Raw genomic sequence first — 26,991 nt, 5'->3', positions numbered from 1 at the left:
AACGCAAGACGTACAATGTCGCCTCCGCACATAATCAGTGTCAGCGAAGCACTGCACAAGAAATACGAACAAGAAAAGAATAAACGCTTGAGAGAGGCAGGCCTGAGTCAATATGTTGATGTCCGATCGCAGGGCCTCGAGGCTCTTGCCAGAGATCCTTGGGTCAACTACGATGATCCCAGAGTTCAAAATCCTCCCCTCAAGGACGGCGACAAGATCAAGTATCTGATTACGGGTGCCGGAATCAACGGCGTTGTCTTTGCAGGACGATTGATCGAAGCTGGGGTCAGCCGTGAAGATGTTGTGTGCGTCGACATTGCAGGAGGTTTTGGTGGCACATGGTACTACAATCGCTACCCGGGCGTCATGTGCGACGTGGAAGGCTACTGCTACGTTCCCTTTCTCGAAGAAACTGGTTATCAGCCTCGACATCGATACTCTTATGGCCATGAGATTCGAGGTCAGATCGAGCGAAGCGTCGACCATTTCGGGATCAAAGGCCAGTTGTGTACGAGCGTTGACTCACAGATCTGGGACGAAGACAAGAAGCTGTGGGTTGTCACAATGACACGTACGGTTGGTAAGCCGTCCGTTTCCACTACTTTCACTGTTCACGCAGACTTCCTCCTTCACTCCAATGCTCCGTTCCTCTTCCCAAAAGTGCCTAAACTTCCTGGATGGGATGAGCTTTATCAAGCGAAAGACGTATTCCATTCGGCTCGCTGGGACTATGATTACACTGGTGGTACCCAAGAGAAGCCTGATCTTGTGAACCTCCGAGGCAAGCGTGTGGCGATCATCGGCACTGGTGCAACTGCCGTTCAGATCGTGCCCGAGCTAGCAAAATGGGCGGAGCACGTTTACGTTGTCCAAAGGACGCCGTCGTACATTGGACCTCGAGGGCAAGTAGAAACCACTCCAGAGAATTGGGCCAAGATCACGAGTGAGAAGGGTTGGCAACGCAAGAGGAGGATTGTCTACGATGCATACGTGAGTATGAGCAAGGGAGCCGGCCCGGATATCATCAACGATGGCTGGACACAAACTCCAGCTGGGTCTGGTTTCCTCGGTTCCAGTTCAAAGCTGGTCACACCCGACAAAGTTGAAGAACATATCAAAGAGCTATATGCGATCGACTTCCCACGTACATCGCTACTCCGCCAACGCGTCGAAGATATCGTCAAGGACAAGAGCACAGCTGAAAAGCTCCAAGCATGGTATGGAAGTTGGTGCAAACGGCCTTCGTTCCACGACGAATATCTCCAAACATTCAACAAGCCGAACGTGACCCTCATCAACACCGATGGCAAAGGTCTCGATGGGTACACCAAAAACGGGATCTTATTCGATGGAGTCGAGTACGAGATCGATGCCCTAATCCTAGCTACAGGCTTCACATTTGACCCAGCGCTCGACCCATCCGAGAAGATGCGCACAGTCATCCAGGGCCGAAATGGTCTGACCATGAAAGACTACTGGAAACAACCCGAGTCCGGAACGGTCTTCGGAGTGGCAACGCCTGGTTTTCCAAATATGTTCAGCGCTTTTCCTCGTGGCTCTCCTGCCACGTGGAATGCTGTCTCCATCATGGAAATGGCGGCGACACTAATAAATGGTATTTTGCAAGAAGCGCATAGACAAGCAGGAGACGGCGAACGTGTTGTCATCGAAGCTTCGGAAGAAGGCGAGAGGCGGTATGGCGAGGAAGTTGCGAAACGAGCTGGATGGTTTAGTCCACTGCCGACGTGTACTCCTGGATACTTTACTGCAGAGGGGGCGGCGAGTTTCCAGAAGCAAGAGCAGAAGTCCGAGGAAGAGCGATTCAATGAGGCGAAGAAGATGCCGTGGGGTGCAGGGCCGGTGGACTTTCGGGAGATGACTGAGGAGTATGTAGCGAGAGGGAGCCTGGAGGGTTTCCAGGTTAAAGTAGTAGCTTAGAGAGCGTTCGGTCAGTCGTAAGCTCTCCTGCAGCATCTTACCTCCAGAGTGTCCAAACGGAACTCGCTGGTCCCATCTTCTGTGCTGTAAAGAGTATTCAGCACGCTCTCGGATCTTGGCTTAGCCACGAGCAAGGTCTTTTCTGACCGCAAGCCTCCAAAACTCCAGGTCGAACACACGACGTAATTTTCATTCACTTTGATGGACTGTAGTCGTCAGCCAGTAGGGTCATGAGCACGGGCCAAGCCATCGGCTAGTGCGGTTCGCTCGGCTCTCGTTTGGTCTTTCCGAAGAAATCTTGGCATCATCCACGACCAACTTCCGTCCTGTCACCAAAATATCATACTCTACTGCTCCAACTTGCGCGAAATCGGAAGCGGTAGATCAAGTCACGTTAGCGCTCACCCTCATGATACTCCAATGATGGAATGTGCTCTCGCTGTAATAACATATCACTCTGTATCTCCGGGCAGAGACATACGCAATTGCTCTGCAGCAACTACGTCGTTCCCAAGAGCTCCAAGAATCTTTCGCACCGGCTAACGGCAACCCTCAAGAATGACTGTTCCACTTGGCTTCTGCAAGTCTGAACTCGTGATTGGTATCAACACTGATAGCGTCTCCGAAACCTTGGGCCAAGGAAGCAATTCTGTCTGCCTGACCGGTCTTCAGCATGCATAGCGCAAGACCCCTGCTGTACATGTGACGAAGCGGCCCCGAAGAGGTTTATAGCGGCCAATTACTAGCCACGAATGCGTCACTAGCCACGGATTGCGTGGCTGCAACGGCCTGAACGAGGACATGTGGATAGAATTAGTGGGTCTCGGAGTCCTTGGTTCCTCCCGGACAAGCTATTTGCGTAGGACAAGACCAAACGAATGGCGCAGATAACAGGTATGTTGAGAGAACATAAATAGGCATCAGCCCCCCATCTAGACAGATCTCCACAGATCACCAGCCACAACAACGATCAACAATCCATATCAAGCCGATCAATCGTTCATCAATCAATCAATCAACAAGACGTCACCTACAACCACATCCGCAAAGCTCTCCTCCAAAGCGCTGATGAAATCTCCAAATCGCGCCGACACCTTTGGCTCCGACACCACCGCAGCCTCTACCTCATCAAAACTCACCTGGAAATCCACCACCTCATCGCAAACTCAATCCAACAAGAACAAGAACAAAACTTACAAGCCCAAGAAACCCAAGGCTCAAACTGTACAATTCTCCGATGTTGGTCGACACAGTAACCAATGGCTCTTCAACGACATGTCCATCTCCGACGCAGTCAAAACGCTCTTCGGGAAGAAGTAAAGTGAAATGAAGATAAAAATAGAGAAGAGATTTTGCTGCAAATTCTTGAAGATGAAGAAATCTGATGGTTGAGATTTTATCTCGTTGAGATGACGACGACATGCTCCAAGTCCATCGAAAGGAAGGCATCACTCTGGGAGAAATTTTCTCTTGGCATTGCGAACTTTCCGCAGATGAGGTTGCTCTCCACGACATTCATTCGGAGGCACTGATAAGTGGATATCGAAGCGGGATGGTTCTGATCCTGTGATTGCCCAGGACACGAAGGCCGAAACTTGATGGGCTGTCTCCATCGGGGTCTTTTAGAGACAGATTCCAGAGAGTGGCCGCTCTGCGCGAAGTGAACCTTTACTGAGGTATTCAGTGGAAAGATCGAGAAGATGTGTTGGGTTGTAACCTGAGGGAGATGAATTGTAAAGACAAGGGGAATCCTGATGGAATTGATCTCTTCGAAGGCACTCAGTGCGTGGATTTGGGGCATTTCGTCTGCGTTACGATGACCAAGAGATAGCGGACGACCGGAGAAAAGAAGAATGCATATTACAATTTTTTGTTTTATTTGAAAGAATGCATGTTACAATTCTTGCCCATTCCGTCAATTACGTTTTGGCTCTACCGAGCTGTTTCCCAATGATTTTTACAAGGTATTATGACAGTCGCCTGCCATTGCCATTTTGGCCGCCAACTTCGGCATCGTCGAGTATCCGCACAACGGCCCTGCCGGCGTCCGCATTGACTTCTTGCCCATCTTTACCCACCAGAACGGCGTGTGGTTCGCCCTTATCCTCGTCGAAGTTGAGAGTGTTCTTGATGTGACCTACCAGTTTGAAGTGTATGGGTGTCTTAGCGAGCCACCTCAGCGTGAATGCTGGCGATGTCGCCCAGTTCAATTTGGCAGTGAAAGCAGGCTTTTGGATCCTTGGGTCAGGCGCGCAAGTCATCAGTGCGTAGCCTTGGAAAGCCATGCTCTTGTTTACAGAGAAGAGCAAGATGACATGTCGGGCCGTTTTGAAAGCATGTGTTAGCATCTCTTCGTTCTTCTCTTGAGTGGCCCAAATGTTCGTTCGTTGAGCTTCTCCTACGTTCTGGTGATTCCAGGACTTCAAGATGAAATATCTTACACCTGGGGACAGTGTTAGGAGACAGATCTCGCTCTGACAAAGGAAGGAACGGTGAGAGGAACTCGGTAAGGTAATCGCAAGCTGCAGCATTCAACGCTGCATATCAAGTTCTTTTGCCAATGCATATCCCAACTTCGTGCAATGAATGTGAGATATCAGCGGGGATGAAATTTGGACTGACCGCCTTTCTGAAGTTCCAGTCCTGCGCTCGGCCGATAGCTCGATGCGACCTCACGACCAGCTGCTCTACCTGGGCGTGGTGCGTTGAACGCGCCGGAGGATCGCACATCGCGAGGATTGTAGTGATCGTAACGAGGCTGCTGGTCGTCATCGCGACGATAGTATTGCGCACGACGTTCCAGAGATGGATCGCGGCTGTGACTCGACAAGGAAGCTCTGTCATCTATCGACGAACGTCTCCGCGCATCTGGGTATGCGACGCGACGCTCGTACCCTGGACTTGGAGAACGACGACCGCGACGAGCACTGCCTGAACGCGATTGAGGCGAATCCTTGGCGCCACGAATGCGGAAGCCATTCTCTTCTCGCTGGCGCTTTTCCGCCAGTGTAGTCTCAGGCGACCGTGCACGCTTGCTACCGTTGACCTGCTGGGGAGTGGCCTGGCCATTTGGCAGGAAATGGGGTAGCGGAGGAGGTGCCATGTCGGGACGTTTGACGTTTGGAGTACCGATCCGCATCTGCTGCATCTCAGCCTGTTCGGCTTCGCGCAGCTTTTCGAGCTTCTCTGCAATGCGAGCGGCCTCTGCCTCTAAGGCTCTCCTCTCCTTGTAAGTGCGAAGCTTTGAGTTGCGGTATTCCACGTCATGGTAGCCAGTCATGTCAAGCCATGCTGCAAGGTCAGTGTAGTAAGAACCTGCGAGGTTAGTCGGCGGGACTGTAGATGGTGAAGACCCAGTGGTGTGGTGCCCTGCGAGTTGCTCAGTAGCCTCAACTCTGGCCGTCGCCGAGTGCCGGCCACTTCCATTGTCCAACGAGGTCTCATGTTGGTCCTTGCCCTCAGCCCCACCCGTCTTCAACTCCTTCTGCTTTGTTGCTGCGATGTGGGCATCGGCCTGTGCTTTGCCGGCTGCTAACAATTCCTCCAAGTCCGAGTCGACCTTTTGCTGTTGTGACTCTTCTTGCGTCTGCTGCTGCGATTGTGGGATAGGAGTAGGAGACAACTTTGACGATGACTTAGTGGGAGTGTTGGTAGAAGCGGCGTTGACAGGCGCTAAGGCCGCTGCCGGCGACGCTTTTGCTGGTGTATTCTGGCGCATGGCCACCAATTTGGCACGCAAGATCTCGGCGCGTTTCTGGTTCTCGAGCTTTTTGGCTGCATCCGACTGCGAGATTGCCTCTGTTGGCTTCTGCTCCACGGCCTGTTGGAAGTCAGTCCATCCACGGATACGTGCCCGCCCCTCCCGCCCGTATTTATAATCGAGTAGCGCGCTGAATCGGTAGTGTGTTGAGGGAAATGCAAGATACTCACGCCAGGTTCTGAGTGTCCATTGACATTGGTGGTACTGTTGTTATCGGTAGCGTAGAAGTTATCCTCGCCATCGTCGACTTCTTCAGCAGGATAGGACTGCATCGGTGCGGCGGCGGCGAACATGGCCATGGGATTGCTCCAATCGATGTTGAAGTCTTCCATGCCGATGTCGTGGACCGCGATTGTCGCGGTGGTGCACTGGAAAGAGCATGTACAAGCTAGGAAAGTCAATTGCGGCACGCATTTCTTGGGGAAGCATCGGCCGGAGATGTCCCGGGCCGGACCCTTGACAACGACACAATGCCTGTCCACACCAGCGGCCGCGCGAAGATTCCATCCTGCGCGCTCACTGTGCACCGCGCAATGGCCGCGTGTACTGCCTACGAGCACGTCTTAACACCGCTTCGCCCATACCGTAGCCCTGGTTCCATACGGTAGGTTCACAGCCGTCTTCACGCAGGCACGAAACAGCAGCAGCAGGCCGCACGTCACACAGCTATCGCGAATGTGAAGACGATTGCGCATTCACGGCAGCACAGCACAGGACAGGCATCAAGTGACGGACTGCTGTAATCCCTGCTATCTTCATCTCTGCTCTCGACTTCACCCTTCGTTCACCTCTCGTCCACCAACCTACCTGCACTGACTACAGCAATGCTGACTGCGGGTTTCCCGCTGCTCTTCGCGGCGCCACTCGTGGCAGCGCAACTCTTGTCACAGGTTAAGCAACAACCTTTGCAAGCGCCGACGGCGGTAATGTGATCCAGCAGCGCCTTGTCAAAGCACGGGGCTGATGACTCGGGCAGTGCCAGCTTCTCGCCGCTACCTTCCCGGATTCCGTCGCCAAGATCAACGATAAGCAGTACAACGAGAGTCAGAGTGCATATTGGTCAGCACAGCAAGCCTTCCTTCAACCAGACTGCCGCTTCTACCCAATGGGCTCGCGAGAGATCCAAGAAGCACTGGCCGATATCCTGCTCCCCTACAATGTCACCATCGCAGTTACTTCCGGTGGTCGGTCTTCCAACACTGGCGCTTCCAACGTTCAGGATGGCATCACCATCGATATGTCCCGACTGAATCACACATACTTGGTCGACGACGGTCAAGCTGTTGCTATCGGAGTTGGCGCCCGCTGGGGCGATGTTTACAGAACGCTCGCAAAGCACAATCTGACAGTGGCAGGTAGTAGAATAGCTGACGACCATGTGGGAGGCCACGCTCTTGCCGGCGGTATCTCTTGGCTCGCGAACGAGCATGGCTGGACATGCGACGGCATGCATGAACTGGGCCTTGTGACTCCGCAAGGCCAAATTCTGTGGGCAAACGAGCACTGGAACGAAGATCTCTGGTGGGGCGCAAAAGGATCTTTAGGGGCGTTCGGTATCGTGACCGAGGTCAAGCTTCCGACTATCAAGAACCGGAAGATGTTTGGTGGCATCACGACCCATGCAGCAGATCAGGCTCCATTGCTGTTCGAAGCATTGCAAGCAACGGCTGACAATGCCAACAAAGATCCAGCGCAGTCTGCGTACCTCTCTTTTGGCCGGCTCCCAGGCAAGAAGGACTGGCGATATAGGGCACATTTACTGAACACCGAACCTCGAAGGCAGAATGGGGCTCTGGATATGTTCATGAACATACCCTCGCGCAGCAACAGTCTCCGCGCCGCAACACTTGTGGACATCACAGAGGAGAACGCAAAGTACAAGACGCCGGGTCTGCGTCGCTTGAAGTTCACTCTGACCGCCAAGTCTTCTGTACAGAACATGCAGATCCTCCACGACATCATCAAAGCGTATACCGCGAAGTTGGTTTTCGATGGCAAAGCCCAAGTTATCACGACTTATGAGCCAATCACGGTGCCTCATCTCCAAGCATGCTCTTCACAGACCAATATCTTTGGTCTTCACTACGCAGATGGCCCCTTACTTCTCGTATCCATCGAGTTCTCTTGGAGCGACAGGCAACGAGATGACTACTTTGAGCAAGAAGCGCGTAAATTACGATCCGCGATGCAACAAGAGCTGTCTAGCTTGCGTGCTCTGCACAAGTTCATCTACCCGGCATACGCCTCCACCGATCAGGATCCTTTTGCCGGACTCTCACCATATACACAGGGCATGTTGAGGGAAGTCAAGAATCGATACGATCCAGACGGCCTCTGGAAAAAGCACGTCCCTGGGATCTGGCATGTCTGAAGTGGGGAGAAGTTGTCAATTGTCTTTTTATCCAACGCCGTCCCGCTCCGGCATATTATACGGATATGATTGTTCGCATGGAACGATCTGCGCCGAGCCGGACGGTGAAGAAGAGATCTCGTCGCGAGGTCTGATCCCACGTCAACACTTGCCTATATTCAAAAATGCTCAAAGTCGTGCGCCAGAGACGAAGAAAGCCGGGAACATGCTGCAAAGATGCCCGCAGATGGAGGGCAGTCACCTTTCCCGATACTCACAAGGGATTTCGACAACGCCCAAACAGGGAATGCCCGATGCCTTGTTGAAACACCATCTCAGGCCTTGAGATCGAACGTCAAATACCGAGCGATCGATGCCGCCAACAAGCTTCCTCTCGTCGCAAAGGCCGCCACCAAAGCAATGGGAACAGCACGACCACAACCAAGTTTACGAACAATTGGGAAAGCTGCAGCATCTTTGCGTAGAGTCATGAGCAGCTCTACGCCTGGCTAGTTGTTACCTTCTAGCTTGTTCGTCAACCACCAGGCTCCCCAGCCATGTCGCCAAGGCTCAAGCATCCAAGCAACTCTGGCAAAGCTTCGCCTATGTCCTAAGCTTCGCAAGAGTGCTGCGATACGAACTTCACAGAAACGAGTCACGTATGATGTGGCAAGAAACAAAGGTCAAATCGTGCCGGTGGTGGTGACAGCTTGATAGTCCAGCTATGTACAAGATAATTATAGTTAATCTGTCTTCCCTTCCTCCCTTCACTTTTGTTTGATAGGCCGTTTCCATCAGGTGTTATGTACAATGAGCGTAGAGAGGCATCCAGTGCGCTGCCCAAATGCTGGCTTGGTAAGAGTCACTCTTGCTACGCTTTACTTGACCCACAAAGTAGCAACCGCCTCCAACCTCTTCGTTTCGGCTGCGCTCGCATCTCTAGTACGGGAGGATGATTCGCCCGTCTCGTGCTTGTTGTTCCCTCCGTATTGGTGGAGGTGCGGTTACCAGCTTTATCTTCAGATGTACCTGATCGTGACCCTCCTGTTGTCGGAGGAGGTGAAGAATCGTTGTGACGCTTGAGCATGTCGCTTTCTGATGACTGTCCATCGCCAACCGACTTCCTGGCGAGAGGTGATGACTGAGGCTTCCTTGGCGTGTGCGCAGCTGTTGAACCCGATGCTGTGAGGTCTTCGAGAGAGTCTTCGCGCAATGCTTCTGTCCTCTTCCGTCGATTGCTGGCTGCACGATGTACAAGAACAGTCGAGGAAGAATCTGCTCTGGTCCGTCCGGTAGGTGCCAAGGTAATGCTCGCGCTTCTACTGGGAGCGGGAGATTCGACATCCGAATCCCCTCGAACTGAAGATACGCTGTTGCGATTACTTCGGCCCAAGTGACTTGCTCGATGGACGATCCCGGAGCCGAAGCTTCTGATGCTCGCGCGCTTCTCGAGCGGAGCAAAGGGTGCTGGAGATCCAGGAGGGCTGAGCACAGGACTGACAATAAACCTGCCTGGAGAATTAGGAGGCTCTGTTGGTAGTGAGTCACGCTTGTCATCGTATCTGAAGTTTGGCGACCAGCCCTCGCGCATTGCCACCCAGATAGCAGTCAGAGTGATAATTTGTCGAGTAGCATCGTCAGTGACAACGGATTGACCCCGATCACCTGCATCTTCATCGAATGCGTCTTCAAGGACGGTTGCACTCAACTGGGGAGTGCTCAGTGGAGTTTTGATCGTGGGCTCAGGAATCTTATACGAGTCGTTGATCTCGAGGCCAGTCTTTTGCAAGGATGCAATGACGGGATGACGGCGACTGTGGGGTGAAATGGTGCTGAAGTTGAACTTGCGTGTGCCATCGGATGCGACCCCTTTGCCATCTTTGTTTTTCTTCGGGACCCATCGTACGACCTCCTTGAGGCCATGCTCGTCGGTCATGCAGCACTCGTAGGCACCGTTTGAGGTGGTGTAGGCCTCCCACTGCTGACCAGAAGCCATGTGAATGAGCATCTTGCCATTTCCCGTTTTTTGTTCCTCCCGACTCCCTTTGCAGATCAAACCGATGACATCTCGAGCCTCAGCTTCTTCATCCTGTGTCCCATACTTCTCAGCCTTGAGGACGACAAGGTCATTCACGCAGAATCCGTGCTTCGCCTGGAACACTTTGGTAATGGCGCGGGTCAGGCGGACGCTGAAGTTCGCGGAGGGTATCACTTCTAGTGCTGGCAGAGGCCGCGCGTTGGGTTGCAGCCTGTGCAACTGTAGAAGCGATCGCGGCTGTCGATGCAGCTTCTGTTTGACCTTCGACTCCGGCACTGGATGGCATATGCTGTAACGCGTCTTCGGTCTCGTGCTCTTGCGTGCCCGCTTGAAATCGCTCACACTGCCGTCTCGTGACCCATCGTCGCTTGTGCTCCTCGTGTCTGGCTCGGCGAACATGACGGAGGTGCTGCTCCTGGTGGGCGAAGGGGGCGTCGAGCCAGACATGCCATTATATTGCATAGTGGATAGGACTGGCCGTTTCAGGGTGGAGAGCTCGGACTCATTGCGCTGCGACTGCTGGGCCGCCGTTTTCGCGGGGTCACTCTGGGTGTCGTCGCCGTTGGCATTGCTATTCGTGCTCGCCTGAGCAAAGGGGTTGAGCAGGCTGATGAGGTTGGTAGGCAAGGAGGGCCATCGCGCCTGCGCTATGGAAGGTTCTGTTTGTTGTGGTGATGATGTCAGGCCGGTAGGGCGCGGATCCGTCGTTGCCGCAGCCATTGTCGGTCCATAGAGGGTGTGGAGAAGTAGCGAGCGTCGAGGGTGGTGTGGTGAGGAGGAAGAGACATGAGAACGGCGGTGGCAGACAGGCGGAGGAGGAGTCGGAGCTGAGTGGTGGTAGTGCTCCTCTCGTGTTGTTGGCAGCGGATGTGCGAGTGCCGGAGTGGCCGAATCCTGAATGGCCTGAATGGGTCAAGTCAGACCGTCGCTGCACGAGTCCCCGATAGCCGACTGGTGCTTAGCACTGCGACCTGCAATCAATCTGCAATCCTCTGCGGCCGCCTGATGCGCTGCGCAGCGCTGATGAGGGAGACGATGGCTGAGAATTGGGCGAGGCTGTATCTTTCAGCCCGCCAAACGTCTGCTTTCAGCCTTCTTTGTCTGACACGCGTGGAAACGCCTGTCGCGCGCTCTGGAACAGCCTAACGAGGTGGCCCCTCGGCCAAGCATTGCACATGTAATCATGATTACTGACTGCATACACTTTGAACTGGCGTGCATTTTTGCACGCGTCCCGGCACCACGGATCGCCGCTCTTCCACCCCTCTCTGCACATCTCTCCTGCCACACCGCCGCCCTCGCACCCCATTCCTTCGCAGCCTGGCGAATTGGTCTCTGGTCCGTCAGCACGCCCCTTTTTCCTCCTGGTGGGCAAGGCTGGCCAATCCTTCACCCGTCCACCGTTCACCAACAGCTTTCATCAACGACGGCGCCCTTCCAAACGCGACACGACGCGTCAGCCCAATCCTCCTGCGTATCAAGCGTCTCAATCGCTTCGCTCTCCGGATCGTATATGCAGCTGCCTGCGCCCGTCGATAGTAGTGAAACTGCGCGACACGACCCGCGCAACCCGCGCTCCCTTCACCACTACCGCGCGGAGCAGATTTGCCTCCGTCTCCTGTCATGGACCGCGCCGTTGACAATGCCGGGCCTACTGCTGCTGCTGCTGCTGGACGGACAAGCTACACAAAATCAGATACGCCAACGAGCAAGATCACCCAACTGATTACATGCTTCTGCCTCTGGAAATTACTCCTCGTGCTAATAGCCGCTGCAAGCCCAGGTCCCGGCTATGACACGTCTACCCAGCTGCTCCTCCACCCAAAGGGAAGTGCCGCCCACTCGTGGCTGGACCATCTGGCAATAACATTGACGCGCTGGGATGGCCTGTATTTCGCAAGTGCATCCGCAAATGGCCAAGTCTTTGAACAGCAATGGGCCTTCAGTCCCTTTCTGACCAGACTCACATCAACCTTTGCTGGAGGTGCGTGACAAATGTTTACGCCCCGTCCTCCAAGATGCAAGCTAAGTATTACTCTCAGTATTGTTTCCTACTGCTCATGAACCAAGCATTGCCACCCACGCTCTGGCTGGCATCTTCTTCTCTCATCTCTCTCATCTCATTGCGGTGATACTGCTGTTCCAGCTCACTTACAAAATCATACCCTTGGACCAACAGAAGAAAGGACGAATTGCCTCCACGGCAGCATGTCTTCACGTTCTTTCTCCCGCAGGCCTATTTCTATCAGCACCATACGGCGAAGCTCCGTTCGCCATGGCTCACTTCGCTGGTCTTTTATGTTATGTGGAAGCTAAAAGACTTGTCCACACGGCGCCTATCGTGTCGGCTTTGTGGACTCTGGCATCTGGATTCGCAATCGGCGGATCGACCATGATCCGCAGCAATGGCTTGTTCAGTGGATTGTTGTTCGCCTGGGACGCGCTGGCCTTTGTGCCACACTTTGGCCGAATGTTGCGACAACGCGAGTGGGTCAGACTGAATGGTCTGTTGAGTACCCTTGCTGCTGGACTGTTTGTCGGCGTTGGTTATGCGCTGCCCCAGGTTTTTGCTTACCTGGAGTACTGCACCAACGGCAACGACAGACCCTGGTGTCACAGCACATTCCCCAGCATTTACTCGTTCGTGCAATCTCACTATTGGGGAGTTGGATTTCTCAAGTACTGGACTCTTTCCAACGCACCTCTGTTCGCTCTCACAGTTCCTATGCTGGTGGTCCTCGTATGTACGGGGTACGCGGCGTTGAGCAAGACAGGAATCGACAGTCTCGTTGAGCCACCCAGAAGTGCCAAAGAAGATCGTGCGCAAGGACAATCGAATGGCGATGGCCTATTTCGGTTCATCATGAGCCGTCTCGCTCTGCCGCAGCTTGTGCTTGCATTGCTGGCCTTGACGAGCTTTCATGTTCAAATAATCAACCGCATCTCTTCTGGTTATCCAGTATGGTATGTTGTATTGGCCATCATCATTCAGGATGACAAGGAAACCATGAAAGTCGACAGTAGCGCTGTGCGATTCATTCGAGGGCATGCACAGAGTCTTGTGAGACTGAGCGTCATGTATGCTATGGTTCAAGGTGGGCTATATGCTAGTTTCATGCCGCCCGCGTAGTGTAAGCAGGCAATACCAATGCATAAATTGCATCACTCCTAGCCGGATTCATCCCAGTCTTGACTTTGCACATTGTTCGTGTCGGAGAGAGAAAGAAACGTCACGGTATTGCAGCAATGGGATATGCCATCGACGTAGCAAGGCTGGAAATCTGCGTGGATCTCGTCTTGGTGGGAGTTCTGTCGACTGCGAAGCGACTGCTGCAGGCCATCTGGCGATGCCTTGCGAAGCATACCCCTTCATACAGTAGATGCCATCGATAAGAGTCGAAGTTCGTTCCTCATGGCATGTGGAATTTATCAATTATCTGCCGCTAAAAGGCGCTTCGTCCGAATGCGTTAATTTGCAGAGCTGTGGTTGGTAGAACAACCAACTTGGCACACAGTGACGTTCCAGATCTGGTATCACATGACTCGCTTGATCCATCTTTGCTGGCTTCATCAACATCGAGGACTGCAATGCTGCGAGGGAACATACAACGAAATCGCTGCGCAGACCTCATTCCGCGGGACAGTTTGCATAAGCGTTGCACAGTATCGAAACAGCCTGTTGCTGGTCATTTCCCCGGCTTGGAAATTTGGGTGTGCCGAATGCATAAGCGAGCATAGAACTGACAACAGGTTTCGAATCGAGCTGTGGGAGGCTTTTGCACAGTCCCACGGGTAAGAGGCAATCAAGGCCCACGAACGCGTTAGGGCTGCATAATGAGCAAAGGCCGGCACCCCGCTGCTCCTGAGAGGTATATAAGGGCCAGCCGCATCAGTCACCAGCAGGATCCGTTTCTACCACTCGGCCGGCCCTGTGCAGTGCTGGATATGGATGCCAGAACACACCCGGAAGCTGCAAGCACGGAAAATTGTGATCTCGCGCCGGAAAAACCGCCAAGGACGCAACCAAGCAAGAGCGAGTGAGGTCCATAGGGAACCGCGACCGATTCAGCCGTGTGCTGCCGGATGTGCCGTCGACATCTATATATCCGTTGACCTCGAGAGATGCGACCTCTCGCACTTCCTCCAAGACTTCCAGCGCGATCTCTCTCTCGCCGGACCGCTCGAGCACTCGCCTTCCACCGCGCCAGAGGCATCAGCACGCGTCCGACCATGACGAGCACACGCAGTGGCAGAGCGACCTTGACTGACTAGACATGACGGAGCTAAGTTCCGCAAACTCTCTCATACTCGTGGGTCAGCACTGCGACCACCGGGCGGCGAGCGGTGGGCGTGGTATCAGTTCAACACCGATGCTGCGGACGCCCACCCACAGCCGTGTTTCGACTAACTCCTCCCCACCACGCCCGCACGTAGGGCAGCACCGCAACCGCGCCCGCGCCCGCACCCAAGGCCCGCACCATCATCACCACTGACCGGGTTGCTCCCACCGTGGTCACTCCGGGCCATGCTTGTCCCTGCACGACCGATCGCGGTGCAGCCCAATGCGGTTGCGCGAACGTCGCGGCAATCAGACACCACCCGCCCAACTAGGGCACACCGCATGCACTGCGCCCGCCTGATGGACGCTCTCCCCATGCATCACAAACTCCAAGCTTAACTGCCAAGGCTTATGCGGAAAAACCGGTCCAGCCGGCCATGGGATGCGATACTTCCGCCGCTGGTCCCGTATTGCTCTCAGCTCAACACCACCCGAAAAACGACCTCTGGTAGCACGAGCGAGCGGATCGAAGCGCCACTATGTATATACTGCCCACGCGAACATGGAATTGAAGCGGCGACGCGTCACACAGGCGTGTGACAGGTGCAGAGCCCTGAAAAGCAAGGTTCGCCACTCACCCGAGGGCGGCGCAGATCGCGACCTCTGCCACTTCCAGGAACTAACGGAAACAGTGCGATGGCAAGCAGCCCGTCTGCACTCGATGCAAAGCCTACGGTTATACCTGCAACTGGTCCGTTTTACCTGGCCCTCCGACACCTGCGTGCTGAAGAACTTCGCTGATTTGCGGTACGTTGCGTGATGCAGGCAAGTAGGCAAACGGCGCGGTCCTCCCAGAACGAATCCTCTTCCTGAAGCCAGTTCCGCAGCTGCTGGCTCTTCTGCTGCGGCAGTATCAGCTGAGACGGAATCACTTCGATCAGCAGTCCAGGCCTACGATGAATTGGCAACGCAACTGCGAGCCAGGCTCCCCGATGCTGAGAGGAATAGTATCGACTCGGTCCTCTCAAGCATACGAAGGCACTTGCCTCACGAGCTGCTCCCGAAAGATGCCGATGCGGACTCTCCAGGCGACTTGGACGACGCTCATTCTCCGCCTGCGGACGGCCCTCGAGATAGTTATCATGGAGAGGCAAGCGATGTTTACTTCTTCCATGCAGTGAAGCATGCCATCCAAGGTCAGGCGCGAACGAGCTCTCCGCTGAGATTGGAGAGCTACCAGCGGGACTACAGAGTGAACTATGGCGGCGTGCCTCGAGTTGTGCCCACGCGCGAAGAGGCTGATCGTGACATTGAATGGTTCTTTCGCAACTACAACAGGAGCCTTCCCTTGATGTGCGAGAGGACGTTCCGGCGCGAGTATGAGCGTTATTGGAAGATGGCGTCTTGCGATGGCGTGCCTGGTCATTTTCTGCCAACGCTGTGTATGTGGACGTGCCCACTGTGCGAGGACCGCGACTGACCATGCCCGCAGTGTCCATCTGTGCCGTGAGCGACCTATATCACAATCTGATGGATGTGCCCGCAGGTAGGAGTAGGAAGCACGAGGCCTACTACGCGCAAGCCTGGCACGCAACCAAAAAGCTGGATAACGAGTATTCGGTGAGCGTGCAACGCGAATCTGCCAACGATATCTCTTGCTTACTATGTGACTTCTTGCAGAGACCGCTCGTTCTTCTAATGATCTTGCAGTGCCAATATCTTATCATGACTTGTCAATTTGACCGGTAAGTGCTATTGCGAACGTCTCCGTGCATCACTAATTGTGCAGGTGCTGGATGGTACTCAGCCTTGCTGTCAGAATGGCTCAGATTCTTGGCTTCCATGTCATCGATGACCCTCACTGCAACCGGCCGCAGCCAGTTTGCACTCAAATCGAGAAAGAGCTGCGCCGACGTGTCTGGCATGCTTGCTACACTTTGGATACCATTCTCGCGTTACAGCTCGGCCGCCCACCTTGTATCAATCCGAATGACAGCATAGTCAACTATCCCAGTCCTCACCACGACTCGCTCTTCGATTATGAGAACGATACATTCTTACCAATGTCACCTGGACCTCAACCGGGCACGATCCTCGAGCACCACTTGACACTGTCGCACATCATCGGTAACGTCGTTCACGATCTATACGCACCGAAACGACCTCGCACCAGTCGATCGAGCATAGCGGTCATTGAAGCCTTGGACCAGAAGCTACTGGCTTGGAAGCACGGGCTGCCGCGACATCTACGCTTCGACCTTGAACACTCTCTTGAAGAGGACGCCGTCTTCGAGCGGCAGCGCTGTGGCCTGGCCTGGAACTTCCACAACCTTCGCGCTCTGATTCACCGACCGCACGTGTGCGTGGGAACGGACAACACGCAACTAGAGAGTGCCATTCGGCAGCAAATTGTGACTTCAGGTCAGATATGCATCGCTGAAGCGCAGATCGTAGCACGCATGCTATATCGCACTTCCAACAGGCCGCCCCATAGCTATTCATGGTATCATTTCATTCCATTCGTGGTGGGCACCTGCTCAATTCTTTTGGTCGCGAGCAGATATCCGACTGCAATGACTGAAGGCGGTACGGCCGACAACGAACAGCTCGAAGCAGACGTTGCGAATTGCGTGCAGCTACTCGATTCCTATGCGCAGGCATTACGACCTGCTAAGTCTGCTGCGGACATGATCCGGACACTGCAGTCTTCGCGGCGCACCGGCGATTCCAAGCCATCGAAGAGAGCCCTGGATTCGGCCGAGGCGGAGCAGCGGCCGCCCCATCAATCGAGTTCACACATCGATAGTGTACAGCGGCACGGCTATCCTATCAATCACGCGCCTCGGCCTTATCCTCATCATCCTCATCCCCTCATGGCCGCGCACGGGCAGAGCAGTGTATACACGCCGACGATACCATCAAATACTGCTCCCCATCCTATGCAGTCCGGATCGGAGCTCAACTTTTCATCCAACGAGCAATGGCAAGCCTGGCCAGAGGATTACTTTGACTCATTGATGTGGTCAAGCCAATTCGTGCTACCCACGGAATACAATATGTCGGAGGGCCCATGGAATATACCTGTCAATATGGAATCACAACAAGGACAGCAAGGCTCTGGTGGTGCTACTTCTGGGCCTGGACCGGGACCTGGCCAAAGTCGCTCACGTCAGCCTTGAAGCTGCGCATTCCACGCATATGCAAGATCGATGGCGAGGATTGCCGTCGAAGCGCAAAGATGGGCGATGACATGTTGCTAGGTTGCTCTAGTCTGGAGGAAGACTCTGGGCCGCACTGCGACTTCGATCAGCCCGCAGTCACAAACAACAAGAACGCAATCCCACCACTAGGCAGGCATATCCATGAGCATGGAGACGTCGTGACTCGGTCGATCACCGAACAGGGACACTATGGCCACAACACGAGCGACCAAGTCGCTTTTTGAAGAGAGAGCTACGCATTTTTACACGACCAAAATTAATATGTCACAATAGCACGAAGACCTGAGCATCGAGCGTTGCATGCACATTATGCATAAAATGAATTTGACCATAAAGCGAGAAAAGAGGATGTGCCGTGTTATGTATCACGCAAGAGAGAGAATACATATACCATCCCTGCCATTTCGGCCCTCCCTCGTTCCTTCCATTCTGATTCTGGTTTTCCTGATCTCTTAAACCCCATTCCTATTCCTAAACAACGCAATCCCCTGCGTGAACCCTCCCTGATTATCATTATAATAAGCCCTATTCACCCCATCCACCGTCACAGGAAACCTCGTCCCAACAGTATTCAAATTATAAATCGAAGTCCTCGTATTCGATCCCTCAATACTCGTAATCCGATTCTGACAAACAGATCCCGAACCCTGATTCGAGCACGTCGTGCTATAATTATTGAAGAAAGAATATAAACCTGCACCGTAGACGAGGATGTCGGTGGAGTCTTTGATTCGGAGACCCCAGCCGTTGGCGGCGGGAATTGTGACGCCTTGGTCGGTTACTGTGGCGTCGTTGAAGGAGGGATCCGCGAGGGAGGAGACGGAGGGGAAGGGGTTGCGGGCGTTGGGGTTGGGTTGGTAGTAGGCTGTTTCGGTTTGGATTTGGCCGGCGAAGACGTTGCGGGCGTTGGCGAATTGGTATTCGTAGCGGACGTGGCTGTTACAAAGGAAGAAGGGTTCAATGTTAGCTATGGTCGATTGAGTGTCTGTGTGTCATGCGGTTCCGACTTACTGTTCAACACTTGTGCCTACCATCCACACGGGTCCTTGCGATTGATCGAGCAATCCACGACCAGTGTAGATTGTAATTTGAGTTAGGGCACGATCCTCGATATCGTGATCTGCGACCCAAAGCCAGACATTCTCAAGGTAGAGGCCTGTCGAGCCATTGGTGATGTGCAGAGATAAGAAGCCCGAAATGCAATCCTGGTCGATGCGGTCGGGTGTGACTTGCACAGTTGGTGTCTTTGGGCAATCGGCGACAAGAAGCTTCGAGCCCGCAAAGCCTCCGATACGAACATGCACGTCCCACAATCCGGTGGGGGCGCCGGCCGGTGCTACGAGGTTGTACTGAATCATGACCGCACCCTTTTGTTGGCCGAGTGTGCTGACGATGGTGTCACTCCATTCGATTGAGCCTTGCTCGCCTGGTCTACCGATTTGGACCACCGGTTGGGGATTGGTGATGTTGTTGAAGAAACTTCCTGATGACATGATGACTGAGAAAGTCTCACCGACGATCTTGGAGCCGGCTGGAATGTAGATTGTGTTGGAGACGATATAGTTACCGTGATCGAGGTATAGAACTTTGTTCTGGCTTCGTGCGCTGTTGATGGCGGCCTGCAATGCTCGAGTATCATCTGTTCTGCCATCACCGCGGGCACCGGCAGTTCTGGCGCTCACGAAAGAAGACAGTGGAAGGTTTTCGTACTGTGGCTTAGAGCGCTCGTAGTACTTTCCATCGCTCTGGAGCAGCGCAGATGGACGGACATTGGGAGTGAGCGATTGTTGCACCTCCGTAGGTCCAGTAGGAGTGTACGCATGGCCTTCGATATAGCCTGCAATAGATTGTACGTTACCGACTCGGTTACCATCTGGCCCGCGAATGGCGATCGGGACGTTGCTAAAGCGGACGTTCTCAACGACCAATCCGCCAGCAGTTGGTGGATTGGTGGTGCGAGTACGGCCAGTATTGATACCAATGCGGGTGTTGCTAATGCTAGAGTCCAGAAGGGTGAGGCTGCCAATGTTGAGCCCGTTGGGTGCTCCATTGGTCATGTTGATACCCGTGGAGCAGTTGTTGATGTTAATGTTCTTGTAGGTCCAACCCCAATCCCAGATCTGGTTAATCGCAGTCACGCAGTTCCTGAAAGTCAAGTTCCTGCTTGTAAATTGCTGGTTGCCCCAATTGGCACCGTACAGGCCGCCATTGAAGACAAGATCGTTCATAAAGCCTCCGCTTCCCTCTTCAATGAAGATGCCCTGGTGCTGGGTACCCCGCTGGCTGTTCATGTTGAATACCAAGTTCTGAAGCGAAGTTGCTTGCGCAGTGGGCCAGTGCAAGCCAGTAATTGCGTTTGCAGCTGGAACGAGAGTCGTGTCGATGATCAGGTTACGAATTTGACGCCAGAAGACATTGGTGGCACCGTATCCCAGACCATTGGCTCCATATTGGTTGCCATCAATGACACCGAGGCCGCCAGAGAAGGTGCGAGATGCGCGGATGGTTGGCATACACCCAGGCTTTGGGTTGCCAATCATCTGAGTGTAGTAGTAGTCAATGATGGATGCGTTGACCATGTAAATACCGGTTGGGAAATAGACAACTGCCGGAGTTGTAGTAGAGGATCCACAAGCGCCAGGTGCGCAGCGATTGCCACTCGAGATGGCACTGTTGATGGCACGCGTATCGTCTGTTACTCCATCTCCTTTCGCACCAAAGTCCTTCACATTGCGGAACACCTGATAGCCGGATGGGTTCGAGTTGAAAGCCGCAATGCCTTGGTGGCTGGCGGCTTGCATCCAGTAATCATCGCAACTATTGGCTGCTGCCACAGCGAGGACATTCGCCGTTGCTGGTGCAGACGTTCTTGAAGTATCCTGGGCTTGCTGAGGAGTGACACCATCATAATCCACGTAGTCGTCAAAAATTCGAAGGGCTTGGTCCACGATCTGCTGGACCGCCGGGATTTGAAGAAGTTGGGCTTGAACAACAGTGCTGCCAACGGCACTGAGCAAAGTAAGAGTATTGAATAAATGCATGATGAATGAATAGCGAAATGAATGAGAAGACCACCAACCTGTCCCGGCCTTATACAGGCGACAATGTGTCGAAGTCGAAGGTCACCAGCAACGGGCGGCTGACCACCTTGATATGAAGGTGGTCGCCGTTGCGTTCAGCCAGCCATGAGAAGTAAGCGACGCCCACGCTCTTCTTGCGTCTTGCAGATCCCACGGGAGGCGTAGTCTTGGAAAGACTTGTTGCCCGTTGCGGAAAGCAGACGACGCCATGTCAAGGCGTGTATAGGCGAGGCCGCGATGAGATTGGTCGGGCTCTGAGTTGTCAAGACAGAAGGGAAATTAGCCATCGGCACCTCGGAAGATTCGTAGCAGGCCGTTGAAAGCTTCCGCGAAGTCAAGCGTGAGGTCTGGCGCGGGACGTGGCCGAGTGGATCCTTCACTCCTGTGGCGCCGTCCTTCCAGAATCGCGACCCCTCGTTGTGCATCACGCGTTTCCCACACTTGACATCGCGTGTCTGCTCATCATAACGTGCAAAGTCATCCTGTCCAGCCAAGTCAACCAGGTTCGAAGGCTAGTCATGCATCGCTGCAGAAACGAGATTTCCCCAGCCTTGGTTCTTGGTGGGCTGGGCGACATCTCGACCTGTTCTGCCGCCTGTGGCGTCGTTCGAGACTCCTGCATACATGCTCGGCAGCGTGAATACTTCCCGTTGCCACGCATACCCATCGTCAGGTGGGCATGCTGTAGACGTGCCCTGCAGTCGATAGTCTGATCGAGCTACAATTGACCAGATTGGGCATGTCTCCGACTTGACGAGGTCTGTGGTCCCAAGCACGCATGAAATAGTGTCTAATCATTATGTCTCCCTCATTGGTCTGCGACCTGTTCGCGTATGTGGTCCGCGGACAGCATATATCGCTTGCAGACACAGCGGAGTTCAAGTCTTCATATGGTAGTTGTGGAATGGACAGCTAGGCCATGAGTCCGAACCAGACTGCCTCAACAGTAGTGTCTTTGCTCCTACCATATATATGCAGTCTGGGAGTCTGCATATAGCGCAGTGCCTCGCTACGTGTGAGCAATACTGTCTAGTGGTGAGGATTTGGTATCTGCTCCGAGCATGTGGTGTGTGGAAGCCGAGAAGCGATGGCGATGAGAGGTGTATGCGCTGTACATCACGAAGCGCTTCGTTTTTGCTGCATGCATGTCACTTGGTGCGAGCCTAGCTTCCATGAGTGTGTTGGTCGATAGGGTACAGCTTTGACAGTAGCTCCAATCTCGAACATGGATTCGAGGGGCAGACGCACATATGACCCGTATGCTTTGTAGCCCTATCCTATCTCTAGTACTCAGCACATTGATGAGTGCAACTTGCCTCATTCACAAAGATCCCCGCTTCCAGACTGGCGAATCCCAACGAGGTAGAACAAAAGGCAATTGGTCCGGGTCCTGATCAGGCCATACTCTCTTGATGAGCGCCAGAAATTCATCGTAAAGAACTCGATAGCCCTCCGGACTCAAATGCAAGCCATCATGCAAATAGCTTTGCAGAATTTCGTTTTGTGGCATCTCCAATGCACCGGTAGGAATAGGATCCTCAGCTGCACCGCCCGCACGCGCGATCATAATACTCCAGAGATCCAACACCTGCACACTTGGATCTTGCCCAAGCTGCACGATCGCTCTCGCATAGTCTCTCGTTACAACGGCTTTACGACGAATGACACCGCCATTGTTTGGGTTTCCGGCTTGATCAGCCGCGAGACCTTTCCGCTCGTCCACAGGCGGAGGAGTGATGAGAATAACTCGAACGCCTTCATGTCCTCTGACATCAGGATGCGCCAAAATTGCTTTCGTATTCTCGACATATTCGTCCAGAGGAATATGCTGTTGAGGTTCTCCAGGCGTATTCGGAAGCCGGGCATCATTCGCTCCAAACCAGACAGTCGTGAAGCGCACACGGTTGCAAGACCGGGGCGGAATGACGTGCGGTAGCACCTCAAGTGCTTGACGCGTGTTGTAGCCTGAAAACCCGCGATTGATGACATCCAGCCGGCGGACATATTCGTTTGCGAGCGCGGCTCCAAACGCGAAGCCGCGTTCTTGTGAGAAACTTTGCTGGGTGATGCTGTCTCCAAAGAGCAGGAATTGTTCTGTCTCGTACTGTGCTTGAACCATTGTTTCGTTGTTTGCGGCTTTGCTGTACTTGATGTTGATGTTCATAATGAGGATGGCGGATAAGAGGCGGAACAACCGCATCTCGGAAGTAAACACCAAGAGCGCTCGCTCTTGGCGTGGAAGATTGTCGGCAACAACGCTGCGGATAGACACGACAGCTGTTCAACACAATAGGGCTCGAATGCCACGAAGTCTACATTACATCTCATAGGTGCTGTACATGATTATGTCCTCCGAATCTTTCCGCCAAAATTGCTAGGCCCTGAGACAAGGACATGGTTAAGAGGTCATGAAACTCTAAATGTATTTCGTTGGAACACTCCACCCAGGGTATCTATGTATGCTACTTTCATTTATCTTGTTTCAAATGCATAGTCTCTCTCTCCCAGTAGAATGATCAAGGATTGTGGTGGTGATCACCACGCGACCTTTGCAACAATGCTCTTGGGATATTTGCGAACGATGAATTTTCGTCCTTCGTCAAGTAGCAAGATGCCCATACCGAAAGCCATCGGGAAGAACCAGTACTCCGGCGGAATGACAGACGTTTGGAGTACGCTGTGGAATTTGGGAACGTAAAGGAAGAAGATGGCGATGACGAGCGCGAAAGCGATGGCAGGCAACAGGAGCCAGTTCATGCGGTGCTGGAGAACCGAGAGCCGTCTGGTACGAATGGCGAACAGGTTGAACCTAGCAGGAGTGTTAGCATTAATGAGCGATATCAAGTCAATTGTGTGGGCTTACCATTGCATAACAACCAGATTGACGAAGTAGACAGAGCTGGCTGTGTTGAGAATGTCCAGGTAAAGCTCTTGGCTCATACCAGCTGGAGGAACGCCAAACCCAAACCAGAGGGTAGAGAAAGGGATGCCTCTACGCTCGGCGTACCAGTAGGCCATCGCGAATGAAGTCACAGACATGATCACACCTAAGAAACCATATGCCTGGAAAATGAGCTTAGCATTGACGAGTCGATCCTTCTTGGCGTTACGTGGTGGTCGCATGAGCACGTCGGCTTCAGGAGCTTCATAGGCCAGGGCTGTTGCTGCAGCACAATCCGTACAGCAACAGATGATGATCATGAGGAAGCTGCTAAGAATCTGCGGTAGTCCGAACCAAACATTGGTCATGACAGGCCAGAATTCCGAGAACGAACCGGCCGGGAGGAGGTAGCAAATCGTCTTCTTGAGGTTGTCGAAAACAACACGTCCGTATCTGACAGCTTCGACAATTGCTGCAAAGGAGTCGAGGAGGACCATATCGGCAGCTTCAATCGCAATGTCACTTCCAGAGCCCATGGCGATACCGACATCAGCCTCCTTCAGCGAAGGCGCATCGTTGACTCCATCTCCGGTCATACCGACTGTGAGGTCACGTTGTTGCAGTTCTCGTACGATCTTCAACTTGTGCTCGGGAGTAGTGCGGGCGAAAACAATTTCGTCGTAAAGAGCAAGCTTGTCCCACATCGAATCGTCCAGAACCTCGACATCGGAGCCAGAGAGCACGATCGACTTGGTCTTCTTGAGCTCAGAACTTGATTTCTCTGACATTTGTTCAGGAATGCCAGCGCTATCCAAGTACCCTGCCTCAAATGATAGATGCGTCACGTCGTCAATATTCTTCGGTGTCGAGGTAATGATTCCACATTCGGCAGCAATGGCTTGGGCAGTAAGCTTGAAGTCGCCAGTGACCATAAAAACACGAATGCCGGCTCCGCGTAGAGTGCTCACGACTTCTGGGATCTCTGGTCGTGGAGGGTCAACAATACCGACTAAGCCGCCGAGGACCAAGTCACTGGCGGCTCGCCCAAGAATATCACGTTCATACTCTCGAGGCTGTTCGACAGGATCGAATGGCAAGTCTTTGAGCGGCTTCTCAGCCAGCAAGATGACGCGCTTTCCTTGCGATGACCAGAAATCCTTCATGCCTTCAAGGGTCCTTTTGTCCTGTTCCGTCATGCTCTTGACCGTGCCATCCACGTCGATGTAGGAAGTGCACCGAGGAAGCAGGATATCGGGTGCGCCCTTGATCATGAGCAAGGGGTTATCTGACGTCTCGCCCTTGGCAACATTGATCGCGAACTTGTTCTTGCTGTTGAAAGCGACCTTAAATATCGAGCGCCAGGACTCCCGCAGCTCAGACACACTTCTCATACCTTCTGCAAAACGGAGAATTGCAGAATCTGTGGCATCACCATTGATCTTGCGATCAGCAATGGATTGGTCCATTGTTGAGGCGACGAATTCGGCATCATTGCAGACGGCACACGTGTTGGCCAATTGACGAAGTCCCTCGCATGTCTCGTATCGAGCTGGCGCATCATTTGCAGATATCGAGAGTTTGCCGACCAGGAAGTCGGTGACAGTCATCACGTTCCTGGTAAGCGTGCCGGTCTTGTCAGAACAGATCACGTTCACCGCACCGAGCGTCTCCACTGTTTTCAAGCTCTTGCAGAGGACTTTGTTGTTGCGCATGATGTTTGCGGTAATTGTCAATGATGCCGTGACCGCGATGGGGAGTCCTTCCGGAATGAAAGCGACTGCAACAGAGACGCAGCTGATGATCAAATTGGCCACAGTAATCCAACCACGATGCTCTTTGTGCAGCCATCCAGCCCAGACGCCGATCACAACGAGGACCATCGTCACCATCAAACCAACGATGACTGCAACGAAGTACAAAATCTCCTTTTGCAGTGGAGTGAGTCCAGCTTTCGGCGTGCTCGTCAGCTTCGCAATGCGCCCGAATATAGTCCTGTCCCCAGTTTCGAGAATGAGGCCCCAAGCGCTGCCTGAGACACAGTGCGTACCCGCCAGACCGATGCACGCAGTTTCGAGATAGTTGTCATCTGTTGAATCGACAGAGGCGAGGAGCGGTACAGTTTCACCAGTCAGAATGGATCTGTCGAACCGCGCATCGGACGAGACCTCCAAGAAGCGGACATCTGCTGGAAGTTTGTTACCGATCGTGATCTTCAGGATATCACCAGGTACCACGTCTCTGCCATCCACGCGCACTTGCTGGCCATCACGAAGGATGATGCAGTCTTCGGGCAGCATTTGGGTGATGGATGCCATGACACGAGAGGAGGAGAAGTCTTGCCAGAATGAGAATGCAGCTTGTGCCAGCCAGACTATGACAAGGACAATCGCCAAGGCAAGGTTGGCGATTGCTGGATTGGGCTCGCCAAGTGGTCTCCAGGCAATGAACACAAGTATAGCGGCCACGAAGAGTATAGCACCGAAGCCACCGAAGAGGTAACCCAAAGTCTTCCGAAGCCATTGCGAAGGAGGTGCGGACGGGACGTTCCTGCCCACTGTCTTCAGCTTCTGTGCTGCATCAGGAGACGAGAGACCGGCGCCCCGAGACGTGTCGAGGCGGCGTAGCAGCTCGTCAGGTGGACATTTGTGGTAATCGATATCTCCAATTTCAATCTGTGCGGCCTGCTTTTTGGTTTTGGGCTTTTTCTTTTGGGCGGCATTTGCGAGGCTCAATCTTCGCTTGTCTTCTTCGATGCCAAAGGAGAGTGTCCTGAATTGCGGTGGCAATGCAATGCTTGGATCTATGCTTCTTCGGTTTGTTCGTATTGATATGGAGGAGTCTCGCGACCTCGAGCGAACGCGACTGCCGCCGCGACTCCCACCACGACTTCGGTCGAAGTGCTGCTGCGTCGTGCTGGTACGACGAATTCGCACATCGTCGGCGTATGTGATCCTGCCGCGGTCAGCGGTCAACGGCCGTTCCAGCTCGCCGGCAGTGAACGTATTGGCCATGGGCAGTTTAGGTTCGGGCTCGTCCATTGTGTCGTCGACAGTGTTGTACGAAAGCAACGACAGAGGAGATGAGAAGGTGGATAAATGCGAGAGAAGAGGAAGACGTTATAGCAGAGACGAAAAGAGCGGCACGCGAAGCTCTATGCACCGAGCATAGCCACCGCCATGTGAACGCGAGATTAGGCTCGGTAAGGCAGTCCTCCACGTGCCTCGTCCTCGCTTTGACAAAGAGAAACGGCCGGCAGGTTGCCGCTTCGTAGACAGCAGATTTATCAAATTAGCCCCCAGCGGCGATGTGACCTCGTGTGCGGAGGATGGCGAGTGCAGCCATGTACATCATCGTTGAGGCCCTGCAGTCGGCGGCACAAGGTCCATGCACGCAAGAGCTATGGAATGCTGGGAGCTCGGCGCAGGCTGTGCAATTCAAAGTGCC

The 26,991-nt window shown here is 53.5% G+C and overlaps 10 protein-coding genes across 10 annotated transcripts; 5 read left to right on the top strand and 5 right to left on the bottom strand.

The window, feature by feature from the left end:
* Positions 1 to 15: 15 nt before the first annotated feature.
* On the top strand, positions 16 to 1,938 carry CKM354_000810800 (uncharacterized protein; the record flags this gene model as incomplete). The annotated part of the gene is made up of 1 exon (XM_044803476.1): positions 16 to 1,938. One exon carries the CDS (start codon positions 16 to 18, stop codon positions 1,936 to 1,938), a length of 1,923 nt encoding a protein of 640 aa, XP_044659411.1.
* Positions 1,939 to 2,739: 801 nt separating this feature from the next.
* CKM354_000810700 (uncharacterized protein) lies at positions 2,740 to 3,258 on the top strand (the record flags this gene model as incomplete). The annotated part of the gene is made up of 3 exons (XM_044803475.1): positions 2,740 to 2,754; positions 2,802 to 2,832; positions 2,897 to 3,258. The coding sequence occupies 3 exons, from the start codon at positions 2,740 to 2,742 to the stop codon at positions 3,256 to 3,258; spliced, it is 408 nt and encodes a 135-aa protein (XP_044659410.1).
* Positions 3,259 to 3,905: 647 nt separating this feature from the next.
* On the bottom strand, positions 3,906 to 6,030 carry CKM354_000810600 (uncharacterized protein; the record flags this gene model as incomplete). Its single annotated transcript, XM_044803474.1, has 3 exons — positions 3,906 to 4,381; positions 4,561 to 5,758; positions 5,869 to 6,030. 3 exons carry the CDS (start codon positions 6,028 to 6,030, stop codon positions 3,906 to 3,908), a joined length of 1,836 nt encoding a protein of 611 aa, XP_044659409.1.
* A 492-nt stretch (positions 6,031 to 6,522) lies between these two features.
* CKM354_000810500 (uncharacterized protein) lies at positions 6,523 to 8,069 on the top strand (the record flags this gene model as incomplete). Its single annotated transcript, XM_044803473.1, has 2 exons — positions 6,523 to 6,621; positions 6,675 to 8,069. 2 exons carry the CDS (start codon positions 6,523 to 6,525, stop codon positions 8,067 to 8,069), a joined length of 1,494 nt encoding a protein of 497 aa, XP_044659408.1.
* An 850-nt stretch (positions 8,070 to 8,919) lies between these two features.
* Positions 8,920 to 10,806, bottom strand: CKM354_000810400 (uncharacterized protein; the record flags this gene model as incomplete). The annotated part of the gene is made up of 1 exon (XM_044803472.1): positions 8,920 to 10,806. One exon carries the CDS (start codon positions 10,804 to 10,806, stop codon positions 8,920 to 8,922), a length of 1,887 nt encoding a protein of 628 aa, XP_044659407.1.
* A 903-nt stretch (positions 10,807 to 11,709) lies between these two features.
* CKM354_000810300 (GPI-anchor transamidase GPI18) lies at positions 11,710 to 13,216 on the top strand (the record flags this gene model as incomplete). Its single annotated transcript, XM_044803471.1, has 2 exons — positions 11,710 to 12,070; positions 12,129 to 13,216. 2 exons carry the CDS (start codon positions 11,710 to 11,712, stop codon positions 13,214 to 13,216), a joined length of 1,449 nt encoding a protein of 482 aa, XP_044659406.1.
* Positions 13,217 to 14,927: 1,711 nt separating this feature from the next.
* On the top strand, positions 14,928 to 17,544 carry CKM354_000810200 (uncharacterized protein; the record flags this gene model as incomplete). Its single annotated transcript, XM_044803470.1, has 6 exons — positions 14,928 to 14,990; positions 15,058 to 15,116; positions 15,191 to 15,807; positions 15,858 to 15,985; positions 16,046 to 16,110; positions 16,155 to 17,544. The coding sequence occupies 6 exons, from the start codon at positions 14,928 to 14,930 to the stop codon at positions 17,542 to 17,544; spliced, it is 2,322 nt and encodes a 773-aa protein (XP_044659405.1).
* Positions 17,545 to 18,038: 494 nt separating this feature from the next.
* CKM354_000810100 (uncharacterized protein) lies at positions 18,039 to 20,627 on the bottom strand (the record flags this gene model as incomplete). Its single annotated transcript, XM_044803469.1, has 2 exons — positions 18,039 to 18,522; positions 18,598 to 20,627. 2 exons carry the CDS (start codon positions 20,625 to 20,627, stop codon positions 18,039 to 18,041), a joined length of 2,514 nt encoding a protein of 837 aa, XP_044659404.1.
* A 1,360-nt stretch (positions 20,628 to 21,987) lies between these two features.
* Positions 21,988 to 22,830, bottom strand: CKM354_000810000 (isoamyl acetate-hydrolyzing esterase; the record flags this gene model as incomplete). Its single annotated transcript, XM_044803468.1, has 1 exon — positions 21,988 to 22,830. The coding sequence occupies one exon, from the start codon at positions 22,828 to 22,830 to the stop codon at positions 21,988 to 21,990; it is 843 nt and encodes a 280-aa protein (XP_044659403.1).
* A 371-nt stretch (positions 22,831 to 23,201) lies between these two features.
* On the bottom strand, positions 23,202 to 26,585 carry CKM354_000809900 (uncharacterized protein; the record flags this gene model as incomplete). The annotated part of the gene is made up of 2 exons (XM_044803467.1): positions 23,202 to 23,475; positions 23,530 to 26,585. 2 exons carry the CDS (start codon positions 26,583 to 26,585, stop codon positions 23,202 to 23,204), a joined length of 3,330 nt encoding a protein of 1,109 aa, XP_044659402.1.
* Positions 26,586 to 26,991: the final 406 nt, after the last annotated feature.

The sequence above is a fragment of the Cercospora kikuchii genome, assembly GCF_019650295.1.
Source record: "Cercospora kikuchii DNA, contig_00005, whole genome shotgun sequence".
NCBI lineage: Eukaryota > Fungi > Ascomycota > Dothideomycetes > Mycosphaerellales > Mycosphaerellaceae > Cercospora > Cercospora kikuchii.
Note: the sequence above shows the minus strand (reverse complement) of the source record. Positions and strands in the feature narration are given on the sequence as shown.